The sequence below is a fragment of the Gastrolobium bilobum genome, unplaced genomic scaffold (assembly GCF_033153095.1).
Source record: "Gastrolobium bilobum isolate Gb01-03AN ecotype WA unplaced genomic scaffold, APGP_CSIRO_Gbil_v1 utg19567, whole genome shotgun sequence".
NCBI lineage: Eukaryota > Viridiplantae > Streptophyta > Magnoliopsida > Fabales > Fabaceae > Gastrolobium > Gastrolobium bilobum.
Window position 1 is genome coordinate 75,373 of NW_026897080.1, and position 13,618 is coordinate 88,990.

General features: G+C 36.9%; 1 protein-coding gene and 1 long non-coding RNA gene across 2 annotated transcripts; one reads left to right on the plus strand and one right to left on the minus strand.

The window, feature by feature from the left end:
- Positions 1 to 1,220: 1,220 nt before the first annotated feature.
- On the minus strand, positions 1,221 to 2,607 carry LOC133303950 (uncharacterized). Its single transcript, XM_061503922.1, has 3 exons — positions 2,554 to 2,607; positions 1,665 to 2,289; positions 1,221 to 1,597 (listed from the first exon to the last, which is right to left on the minus strand). Exons 1-3 carry the CDS (start codon positions 2,605 to 2,607, stop codon positions 1,221 to 1,223), a joined length of 1,056 nt encoding a protein of 351 aa, XP_061359906.1.
- Positions 2,608 to 5,172: 2,565 nt separating this feature from the next.
- LOC133303939 (uncharacterized) lies at positions 5,173 to 7,821 on the plus strand. Its single transcript, XR_009750535.1, has 4 exons — positions 5,173 to 5,281; positions 5,367 to 5,440; positions 7,043 to 7,127; positions 7,611 to 7,821. It is a non-coding gene; the product is annotated as an uncharacterized LOC133303939 (long non-coding RNA).
- The last annotated feature ends 5,797 nt before the right edge of the window (positions 7,822 to 13,618 follow it).

Consider the following 13,618-nt stretch of genomic DNA (forward strand, 5'->3'; position numbering starts at 1 on the left):
GTTGACACCAAGGTTTATTTGGGAAAATATTGGAAAAACCTTTTTTGTTTGAAATTGGTCTTTGAAAACAGAAATGGATTCGGAAGTCGATTACGGCTAAGGAAGATGTTAGCACCTATGTAGCACTGATACCGACGCGGAACACGTCACACGATACGACACGACACTCTGACACATTAATTCTAAAAAATGTTAGATTTTGACACGTTAGGACACGTTTTGATATTAAATAATATTCTTAATTTATGTAGTGTATATTTTATTTAATATTCAATAATTTAAAAAAAATAAAACTAGACTTATAATATTCATCAATTTTGCAAAGAAACATAATATATCCCAAATATTTATATTAAACTTAATAAAATGGTAATCGTAATTCAACGAATCTAATAGTTGGAACTAAAAACTCAACGCAACGCAACCTTTGAACTTTTTTTTGAATTTCTATAATGCGTGTTAGAGTGTCGGAGTGTCGAAGAGTGTCGGGAAGTGTCGGACACGACACGTTAGGGTTTTTGAAGTGTCGGTGCTTCATAGGTTAGCACCCTACACCATTCGTTTAAAAAATATGGTTACCTTATATTAATTGTGCAAATTATTGATAAGATTTTAAATTTGTATTTCACATTAACGAATTAAAAAAAAATGATTAAAGAAAACAAAAATTTGAATATCCTGCTGTGGTCAACTTATCTTTCAATTCTTGAAAGCTCACATCACACCTAAGGGTCCATGCAAATGGCACCCCCTTTCGGGTTAATCTAGTCAATGGTAAAGCAATCCTTGAGAATCCATTAATAAATCGCCTGTAATATCCTGCCAAACCTAGATAACTCTGGACTATGTAATACTCTTGGGTCTTTCCCAATCTAAAACTGTTTCTATTTTACTCGGATCAACAGCTACTCCATCAGAGGAAATGACGTGACCCAGAAACTAAATCTCAGACAACCATAAATCATACTTGGACGATTTCACATACAACTGATGCTCTCTCAAAATCTGTAAAACTATCCTCAAATGCTCTGCATGCTCCTCTTTATTCTTGGATCAGATCATAATATCATCAATGAAGACCACAACAAATTGATTTAAGTAAGGTTTGAAGATCCGGTTCATACTCATGAACACCGCTAGGACATTTGTAAGCCCAAATGGAATCACTAGATATTCATAGTGCCCATATCTAGATCGAAAAGTCGTCTTTAGAATATCTTCTACTTTAAACCGGATCTGATGATATCCGGAACGAAGATCAATCTTCGAAAATACTGAAGCATCTTTAAGCTGATCCGACAAATCATCATTGCGAGTATAGGGTACTTGTTCTTCACAGTCACATTGTTCAATTGCCGGTAATCCGTGCACAACCTCATAGTTCCATCCTTCTTCTTCATAAAGATAATTGGTGCTCCCCAAGGAGACACATTAGGTCTAATGACATTCTTGCTGGACAGATCTTCAATTTTCTTCATCAACTCTGCAAGTTCCACTGGTGACATCCGGTATGAAGCCAAAGAGATAGACCTCACATCAGGCACTAGGTCAATGGAGAATTCAATCTCCCTTTCTGGTAGAAACTGTGGGGTCTCTTCTGAAAATACATGCTTAAAGTCACATACAATCGGGATACTAGAAGAAGGCTCCTTAGAGACACCAACCAAACATGATATATCCTGCATCTCCCGCATTTAGAGCCTTAATCATCTGCAACACTGATAAATATGAGGAGTCTTTCTTCTCATTCTTAGCAGAGAAATAATTCTTCCAGCTACAACAATCAATCATAACTCCATGTCTGACTAGCCAATCCATGCCTAGAAGGATGTGCAAATTCATACCCTCAAGCACAATCAGATCAACCACATACTCTTTCTCTTCATAATTGAACTTGACTTCCTTACACATCAAAGAAGTGGAAACCAAGTCTCCGGTGGCAGTCTTCACTACCATAGGAGGTGTAAATTCATACATAGGTAAGTTCAAACCATTTGCAACAAAACCCAAAATAAAGGAGTGGGTGGCTCCTGAGTCAAATAATGCATCAAAATCATGGCCATCCATGGAAATGGTACCTCGGATCAGATTTGGAGACTTCTCCGCTTCCTGCTGGGTGATCGCATAAACTCGTGAATCTGGAGGTACTAGATGCTCTTGAATAGTAGTGGAAGTCAGAATAGCCTGCATCGGAACAGCCTGAATAGCCGCAACCTGTCCCCTTTTCCTCTGGCACTCTTTAACAAAATGTCCTGCTTGACCACAATTGCAACATACATTCTGCCCAATCTGGAAGACACCATAATGAGGCCTCCCACACTTTGTACAAGTAGGAGTCCTCCCATTTCAAACTCTTCCATTTTCCTTCTTAAAGTTCTCATTTCTCTCATACTTGTTTTTCGTTTTCTTCACCTGCAAGTCGTTGCTCTTCCCGTTCCAGGGAGTAGTCTTCCCATGGAGACTCTTGCCTGCTGTATCCTTGCCTCAAGTCTTATAATACTCCTGTATGTCCTGTTGTGGTGGTGGTGGTGGTGGTGGAGGTCCTGCTCGAACCTCAGCCAATAATAGTCTCATCATCTCCACGTTCGTCAATATGTTCTGAGCCATGAGATCCTCACTGGTCTTCCTCTTGTGCTCTATGTCTCTCTTTGGCCTCAGCCAACCTCTATAGGTCAGCTTCCCTGGCAGTATTCAAGGTTTACTGAAGAGGTGCTAGAGTAGCTGCTAAGGGATCCGGTTATGGATCCCCATCTACCCGATGGGTCCTCCTTTGCGGAGCCATGATAATTGCACACAAGTACACCCAGAATGAGTTAGCTATGCTCATATAAGTGATGACATATGCATTATCAAAGCACTCAAAGAAACACTCTAATAGGTAGTTAACACTTAAGCAATAAATCAGTGAACGTCCCGGTGAAACTGCTCTGCTACCATAAATGTAACACCCCATAGTACTCCGATTGTTAACATACATGATATTTCACACTCACAGCGGAAGACTTTATTTGGAAAGGAATAAAGCGCCTTATAAAAATACGAGTAAACTTTTTCCAAAACATTTTATAAAAACATTTCTAAAAACATTCATGTGAGATACTGCGACAGCGTAAATCTAAACATACATCTACTAATTAATCCCATGAGCCAGTATTAGTGGCCATTGACCATCAAGATATGACATCAAGTGTCATTCCTGACAGAGTCTTACGGACAGCATAACGGCTGTATTTCGGATAACTGGGAACCTAGTCCCACACTTACAGTTAACCTGATTGTTACAATAATTTAAACAGATAGCTTGCAAGTCCCACACGGACTACAATCCCCTCAATGGGTCAATACAACGATAAGGCTTCATGCCCAAATTAACTGAATACATGCATCAAGTCTATATTAATTCAAAGTATAAAAACATCAGTAAATAATCCATGGCTCTAAATATACAATCATGAGCCTAAATAAATACATACAATAATCTTTATAAAATAATTCAGCATGTTAACAAGTATACATGCCAACATCAAATAAAAATATAATATAAAATCATCAGCTGCACCATCAAACTACTCCAATGCGGGGGCCTTGCCCCTGGAAGCATCACCACTACTCTGGGTACCTGAAATGATGTCCCCAAACGGGGTGAGATAACAACATCTCAGTAAGCTCAAGGTTCATAGAGGATCATCTAATCCCCTGAGCCCACTTCCTGCATGACAAGTCAGATATAAAGCATATAATACAAACATACAGCAAAAACATAGCATCATCATATCATCCTTGTGTAACCCAAGGTCAAAGCCATAGACAGTTACACATGTGTGACTTCCAGGGTCAAGCCATAAACCGTCAACACAATCTCTGTATGAAATAGCTCTCAGAGTCAAGTCATAGGCAGCCTACATACCATGATCACTGGCCAGGATCCTTATAACATATATCATCAGTGCATCATCATAACATCAAGATCATATAACATCTATATGAATGCATATATACATCATACCATATACTTTCATACAATACAACCATAATGCCCACCATCATTTTGGGGCCACAAGAGAGAGGATGCAACTAGAACTAGGAGCTTACCTTAGGGAGCGTAGCACAAGCCCACACTCCAATATAATACGTATGATCCAACAAAGTCCTCAAGTGCACGGTTCTCTAATCACACTTAGAGTAGGAACCATTCACATCATTAATTACATATTAATTAATCAAGACACATCCACGACTTAATCATTTAATGATTCCACTTTTCATACTCATATTATAATAACCCTAATTATATGACTTTTAAATTAGAGGGTTATAATGATGACCTTATAGTCATAAATGGAATGAGCATAAAATTATAAGAATTTTGATACCCATATGGAGGTATTATGCACAGATGAATTTTCATTTGTCAAATTTGACTGCTGACGTAATAACAGTTAGTAGAATAGCTCCAAGTTAGCAAATTATAGTTAGAGAGCTAATCTAATGATATAAACATCATGAATGAGGTTAGGATATGATTTGGTGAAGATTGATACCCATATTGGGGTATTTTTGAAAAGTCACTTCTGCCGGGTATTTTGTACTGCTGTAGCAGCATCCGGTAGAATCCCGGAACAGGAAAAAGATAAGAAAATAGAAATAAAGACCAATATATGCCTAACAAGTCATAATTAGACCAAAAATGTTAAAGTTAAGAAGATTATGAAATCCGGGTACAGTTAAAAACACCGGTAAAGACTATAGTGCAATTAAACAACTGTTAGTGGATCTGTGACCTACTAATCAAATTTTTAAGTTATGAACATGATAATTAGACAAAATTAATGTTAAGTACTTAAAGTTAGGGTCTTGAGAGTTTTCGGGTAAAAATTTGACGACAGATCAGTTAAAAATTACACCGGGTCTCACTAAAGGACGAATATCACTTAAGTGACATGGCACCCCTCATTAGGGCACCCTCCTCTCCTTCCCTTCCATTTCTGATCAGCAGCCCTTCACCTCCTTCTCTCTCTAAGTTTCAAATTTTGAAAACTCTCTCACTTCTCTCTAAGATTTCTTCACCTAAATCTCTCTAAACCACCAAACTTCCTTCACAAAGATTGTTCCCCTCACTCTCCTCTTCACAACCATACCATTTTCATGGTGTGAATCAAAAATTTCGTGTTTCTTATCATCCCAAACAGCCATGGTTTTGTGGAGAGCAAAGGCTATGGAGTTGTGTTCTTGAGCTCTCTTGAAGAATCACACTTGCTTGCTTGTTTCCTTTGATTTTTGGGTAAGTGTTCTTAAATTTTTTTCATGAAAAATATCATCTTTTCTTCTTATGTTCTTGAGCCTAACTCATGAGCATGTTCATGAAGGTGTGTGCTTGCCTAAAGGTGTGTTCTTGGTGGAAAAAGGTGGAGACTTGAGCTAAAGGAGAAACCTTGAAGATGTAAGCTCCCACTTGGGAAATATGAACCAAAAAGCCTCCCTTTTTCTTGTTGAGTGCCTTGGTTTTGATATGTTCATGAGGAGAATGTTGTTTAAAATTTCGTAATGTCATGGTTTGATGATGATTCTTAAGTGTGTGTGTGTGTGTGTTTGGAACCATGGAATGATGGATTGGATGACTAAAGGTGCCACCTTTGGACCTTTGAGTGATGTTCATGTAAAAAGATGACTATGAACTCAAAAATGGACCATGAACATTTCAGCCATATCATGTAAGGATAGGGTTTGATGACAAAAAAATGTTATTAAGTTGTTAAGTGTGGAAAAATGATTAGAAAGATTAACTAGGTGGGTTAACTCTAAGTAAAACTCTCTAATCATGATTAATAATGGCTAAAAATCCTAATTAATATAGCTAATCAAATCTGCCCCATAAAGTACATAAGGGTTTAGTTGTGTTAAAATTAAGGAGATGATGAATTAGGTGATTAATTAAGGGTAGAGATTAATTAACAAAAGTAATCAAGGATTTAACTCTAAAATTGGACTAAAGTAAGGTTTAGGTACACTAATTAAATAATTAGTAAAATTTAAGTATCATGACATAATGGGACTAAGGATATTTCATAATGTGACTTAATAATAGAAAAATCCAAGAATTAATGTGAATTAGGATTTATAATCAAAAGTAATTAAGGTTTGTTAAGTAAACACATTTAAGGCTAAGTAACCAGTTTAGGCAAAATTGGGGAGAGCATATCTTCCTCCACAGAGATCATATAGGGATGTGCCTTATATCAAATTGACTATTGAGATGTTATCTACGTGGTGTCAAAATTTGGTATCAATTGAAGATATATTCCATTCTGTATGTTCGTTTGAGTGAGGACTGCACAGGGAGGCATGTGCAGGGGCGCTGTACATGGCTGACACTTCCATGAATTTTTTCTCCCTCAATTATTACTCAAATTAGGCTCATAATATGTCTAATTAAAGATAAAGGTGTCTAGTTGTCTACATAAAAATTTTAGAGCAAATTATTTAGTATAATTTTCATAATCGCAGAAATGGTAAAGGATGTTTAGGGCCCTGTTCGGAGTTGGCAAACAGCTTTGTTTGTCCAACTTCAAATGGTGATAACCGGAGCTAGGAAACTTCAAATGAGGCATATGATACCTTTTTGGAAAGGTAATTGAGTCTAGATTAACATACTAAAAGATGAGAATTTTATAACAAGTGAGTCACGCCCAGTAACTAGAAAACAGAAGCATGTACAGTTATGGAAAAACCGTAAAAGTGATATTTAAGCTAAGTGGGCTTATGGGAACCCTTAGTAACTTATAATAATCATAAATATGACTTGGATGAGTTGAAAATAATCTAAGTGAGCCTTGCATGTGATTCTAAGCTATGTAAGTAATTGAAGATTAAAGTGGCTTGTAATAATGCACTAAAATATGTAATAAGTTATAATTGGTCTAGGCTTGTAATGGGCATATTATTGGCATATGAGTATGAAAAGTGGAATCATTAAATGATTAAGTCGTGGATATGACTTGATTAATTAATATGTAATTAATGATGTGAATGGTTCCTACTCTAGGTGTGCCTAGAGAACCGTGCACTTGAGGATTTTGTTGGAGCATACGTATTATATTGGAGTGTGGGCTTGTGCTAAGCTCCCTAAGGTAAGCTCCTAGTTCTAGTTGACTCCTCTCTCTTGTGGCCCCACCATGATGGTGGGCATTATGGTTATATTGTATGAAAGTATATGGTATGATGTATATGTGCATTCATTCACATTCATATAGATGTTATATGATCTTGATGTTATGATGATGCACTGATGATATATGTTATGAGGATCCTGGCCAGTGATCATGGTATGTAGGCTGCCTATGACTTGACTCTGGGAGCTATTTCATACTGAGGTTGTGTTGACTGTCTATGGCTTGACCCTGGAAGTCACACATGTGTAACCGTCTATGGCTTTGACCCTAGGGTTACACAAGGATGATATGATGATGCTATGTTTATGCTGTATGTCTGTATTATATGCTTTATATCTTACTTGTTATGCAGGAAGTGGGCTCAGGGGTTAGAGGATCCTCTATAAACCTTGAGCTTACTGAGATGTTGTTATCTTACCCCGTTTGGGGACATCATTTCAGGTACCCAGAGTAGTGGTGATGCTTCTAGGGGCAAGGCCCCCGCATTGGAGTAGTTGATGATGCAGCTGATGATTTTATATTATGTTTAGATTTGATGTTGGCATGTAGACTTGTTAACATGCTTAATTATTTTATGGAGATTATTGTATGTATTTATTTAGGCTCATGATAGTATTCTTAGAGCCATGGATTATTTACTGATACTTTTATACTTCGAATTAATATAGACTTGATGCATGTATTCAGTTAATTTGGGCATGGAGCCTTATTAGTTGTATTGACCCATTAAGGGGATTGCAGTCCGTGTGGGACTTGCAAGCTATCTGTTTAAATTGTTGTATTAATTAGGTTATCTGTATGTGTAGAATCATGTTTCTAGTTATCCGAAATACAGCCGTTATGCTGTCCGTGAGACTCCGTCAGGAATGACACTTGATGTCATATCTTGATGGTCAATGGCCACTAATACTGGCTCATGGGATTAATTAGTAGATGTATATTTAGATTTACGCTTTCGCAGTATCTGACGTGAACGTTTTTAGAAATGTTTTTATGAAATGTTTTGGAAAAAGTTTACTCGTATTTTTATAAGATGCTTTATTCCTTTTCAAATAAAGTCTTCCGCTGTGAATGTTAAATATCATGTATGTTAACAACCGGAGTACTACGGGGTGTTACACATATGCCCATTACAAGTCTAGACCAATTATTACTTATTACATATTTTAGTGCATTATTACAAGCCACCTTAATCTTCAATTACTTACATAGCTTAGAATCACATGCAAGGCTCACTTAGGTAACTTAGATTATTTTCAACTCATCCAAGCCATATTTATGATTATTATAAGTTACTAAGGGTTCCCATAAGCCCACTTAGCTTAAATATCACTTTTAAGATTTTCCCATAACTGTACATGCTTCTGTTTTCTAGTTACTGAGTGCGACTCACTTTGGGAACGGGGGTAGGAGAGAAGGTGAAACAGATTGGGCTCACAGAATACTTCAGGGCTGGAGTGAAGAGCCCCGCACCTGTCAGGAACTGTATAAAAAAGGACCGAGAACTACATAAGGTCTGAGACTGACTTCCTTGAAAAGAGGGAGACAAGTTATGTAGGCAGTGGCCGTTCCATAAATCTCGCGGTAATTCGACCAAAGCCGATCAAAGAATGAAGAGTACCAAAGACACTCCTCGACGACTTTGGAGCGACGGACAGACAGGCTACGGGAGCGTAACCTCGCACCTCCTTTATACGGTTATAAAATTTTCATCTTTTAGTATGTAAATCTAGACTCAATTACCTTCCCAACAAGGTATCACATGCCTCGTTTGGGGTTTCCTAGCTCCGGTTATCACCATTTGAAATTAGACAAGCAAAGCTGTTTGCTAACTCCGAACAGGGCCCTAAACATCCTTTACCATTTCTGCGATTCTGGAAAATATACTAAACTAATTGCTCTCAAATTTTATGCAGACAACTAGACACTTTAGCTTTAATTCGACATATTATGAGCCTAGTTTGAGTAATCACAGACGGAGAAACAATTCGTGGAAGTTGCAGCCATGTACAGCCCCTGCACAGGGCCTCCCTGGGCAGTCCTAACTAAAACGAATATACAGAATGGAATACATCTTCAATTGGCACCAAATTTTGACACCAAATATCTAACATCTCAAGCTTCAATTTTATATAAGGCACAACCCTATATGACCTCTGTGGAGGGAGATATGTTCTCCCCCATTTCGCCTAAAAACTAATTATATAATCCTAAATGTGTTTACTTAACAAACCTTAATTATTTTTTATTATAATTCCTAATTCACTTTAATTCTTGGATTTTTCTATTATTAAGTCACATTATGAAATATCCTAAGTCCCATTATGTTATGATACTTAAATTTACTAATTACTTAATTAGTGTACCTAAACCCTACTTTAGTCCAATTTTAGAGTTAAATCCTTAATTACTTTTATTAATTAATCCTTACCCTTAATTAATCCCTTAATTTATCATCTTCTTAATTTTTAACACAAATAAACCCTTATATACTTTATGGGGAAGATTTGATGAGCTATTTTAACTAGGTTTTTAGCCATTATTAATCATGATTAGTGAGTTTTACTTAGAGTTAACCCACCTAGTTAATTTTTCTAATCATTTTCCCACACTTAACAACTTAATTACATTTTCTTATCATCAAACCTTATTATTACTTGACATGACTGAAATCATCAAGGGTCCATATACGGTTCATGTTCATCTTTTTACATGAACAACAGACAAAGGTCCAAAGGTGGCACCTTTACTCATCAAATCCATGATTGCATGGTTCAAAACACACCCACCCTTAAGGATCATCATCAAACCATGACATTAAAAAATTTTAAACAATATTTCTCCAATACAACCATAAAATCGTGGCACACACATAAGAAAAAGAAAGGCTTTTTGGTTCATATTTCTCAAATGAAGGCTTACATCTTCACGCTTCCACCTTTATCTCAAGACTCCACCTTTTTCCACCAAGAACACACCTTTAGGCAAGCACACTCCTTCATGAACAAGCTCATGAGTTAGGCTCAAGAACACAAGAGAAAAAATGAGATTTGTTTTCGTGAACACTCAAGAAAACTTACCTAAAAATCAAAGGAACCAAGCAAGCAAGTGTGGTTCTTCAAGGAAGCTCAAGAACACAACTCCATAGCCTTCATTCCACTCAAAATCGTGGCTGTACCAAGGGTTAAGGAACACAAAATTTTGGCTTCACACCATAAAAATGGTATGGTTGTGAAGAGGAGAGTGAGAGGAACAACTTTGATGAAGGAGGTTTAGTGTTTTGGAGAGGTTTAGGTGAAGAAATCTTAGAGAGAAGTGAGAGAATTTTCAAATTTGAATTTTAGAGAGAAGGAAGAGAAGGGGGGCTGCACATTCTGACCAGAAATGGGAGGAGTGGTGCCATAATGAGGGGTGCCATGTCTCTAAGTGACCATTCGTCCTTTAGTGAGACCCGGTGTAATTTTTATTTGAACCGTCGTCGAATTTTTACCCGAAAACCTCCAATACTCTAACTTTAAGTACTTAACATTAATTTTGTCTAATTATCATGTTCATAACTTAAAATTTTGATTAGTGGATCACAGATCCATTAACAGTGTTTTAATTGCACTGTAGACTTTATCGGTATTCTTAACTGTATCCGGATTTCATAATCTTCTTAACTTTAACATTATTGGTATAATTATGACTTGTTAGGCTATATTGGTCTTTATTTCCATTTTCTCATCTTTTTCCCGTTCTGGGATTCTATCGGCTGCTTCTACAGCAGTACAAAATACCTGACAAAAGTGACTTTTCCAAAATACCCCAATATGGGTATCAAACTTCATCAAATCATATACTAACCTCATTCATGATGTTTATATCATTAGATTATCTATCTAACTATAATTTTCTCTCTTGAAGCTATTCTACTGACTGTTACTACGTCAGCAGTCAAAAATAACAGAAAAAAAATCAATTGTTCAGAATACCCTCAATATAAGTATCAAACTTCATCAAATCTTATGCTTACATCATTTATGATATTCATATCATTAGGATAGCTCTCTAACTTAAATTCACTGTATTGGAGCTATTCTATAATCTATTACTGCGTCAGCAGTCAAACACAACAGATGAAAATTCACCTGACTGGAATACCCTCAATATGGGTATCCAAATTCTTAGAATTTCATTCTCATTCTATTTATGACCATAAGATTCTCATCATAACCCTCTAATTTAAAAGTCATATAATTAGGGTTATTATAGGTTCGGACCCAATGTGCTCCCAAGATTGGGCCTTACATTGCTTCTCGGGTTCGTACCCGATGTACTCCCAAGATTGGGCCTTCCTTGGTTCTCTACCCCAATAACCCAGTTTTGATCATCCGGGTTGTGGTTCCCTTATCGGCCATTAGCATCTCGGCCTTATACCTCTATCACTCCTGGCCCTGTCATCCCCACTAAGCGCTTTTCCAAACCATGCATTCTCCTGGTATTTTCTTCCTGCATTCTCTGGAAATCTTGCCTCTGGAGGTTATTACGATTCTCCATCTCTTCCATTCGCCGTAAATTTGCGGCGACTGCATTTTGGGCAAGTCTAGAATTAGGATCTGCAGATTGGGCAACGCGAGCAGCAATATCCCCAGGATGTTGGGGAGGATTATTCAGAGCTGGAGCCGCAACTCGGTCGCGGGATACTGGGGTGGAAGCTGTGTCTGATACATCCTCACTGACACGAACATGATTGTAATCCACCTCATTCTCAGGCTGGTTTTGAGGTCGATTCGCCTCTTCCAGGACTGGATCCAGCGGCTAATTCTGAGGGTGTGGCTGATGGCTATTACTTCTTGTACGGACTGCCATCTTCAGTTAGAATCGTGGGAATATCAAATTCAAAGATGAATCCTCACAGACGGTGCCAATGTACGTCTTGGAGACAAAGATGTCCAACCCAATGGACTGGTATGTTGATCTTGGATCTAGTGCCCTCTTCAAGGTATCTATGAAGGAGATATCCTTGAATCAAGCAGATCACTGTGCACAGTAAACAAGTAAAGGCTTTGCCAAAGGGGGTGTGTGTGCGTGCACAATGACAACATAACAGTAAGAGAGAGAGCGTATCATACCTTTAGGGTTTACCTTTTATTCATAGGAGTTACATGTGGGTAATATGATATGGACCTTTAGTACCTCTAATGAGGGCCCAGGCCTGTCTGTCATGCTGTCGTACTAGGATTAGTATCCTTGATGGATATCTATCCATAATTATACTTGATTTAAATCTTGGATTGCCCCTTGTTGGGCCTATCATCCAATGAGCCCCTTATACGGGTCCACAACATCTCCCAAAAATATATTGTTGAAGATTTAAATTGAACTGAATGGCGAAAAGTAGGGATGAAAGTGGGCCAGCCTACGGCCTAGCCTATATCAGGTCGGGCTTAGTTTATTACATATAGGCAAATAGAACAGGCCCAGACTTTTTTAAACAAGCTTATTTAGAAAGTAGATGATAGACTTTTTTTTTTTTTAATATATCGAGCCTATAAGCCTACAGGCCGGCCTATATCATATTATTTATTTTAAATTAAATAAAATAATATTATTCATAGTAGTACCAAAAAGTGATAGTTCAGTTGGTGCATATGAGCTAAGTAGGTGATGGAAGGACTTAGGTTCGTTCCTTCACCAATAATATCTTTGAGAGTGACATAAGATCCGAACTAATCTCTACAATACCATCAGATCAACATTTAGTGCTGGAGGAAGAGTTGTTGATGTCTATCGTTCTAGCTTTGCTGAAGATACCTTCCAAGCTTTAATTTATGGCGAAGATTGGCTACGTAACAGGTATGACATGAAAAAAAAGTATAAATTTAATCAATTGAAATTATTTTATAATTTAATTATATTCGATTAAATTTGAATAGAAATTTAACTTTATTTTTTATGTAGGAGAAACCAACATCTCAGCATGTGAGATTGCCTATATGAATCTATTAAAAGATTTTTTGTTTCTTAATTTTATTTTTGTTTCTATTAAGTATTCTTGTTTTCTGTTTTCTACATTTACAAATTGTTTACCAACTTATGTAATCTTGGAATTGTATTTGTAGGGGAGAGAAGATGAAAAGAAGTTTTTGGCTACTACAAGCATCATGATGTGTTTGTTGGATTTATGTAGTTATTTTAATTTACATAATATAGATTTGTTAATTGGATCTGATGAAATATGTGTTATTTAGTTTGAGCATGTTGCTTTTGAAAGTGACTTAAATGCAGATTGTGATGAGTTTTGTTGTGATTTATGGTCCTGTTTGGACGTTGAAATTATGATTTTTGTTTTAGCAACAAAATTTAAGTATTTTGTGAAGTTGATTCATGGTTCTGCTTGTAAGTTAAAAATTAATAGGCTAACGGGTCAAGTCAGACCATTTGTTTTTTTATTTATAAATGGGACA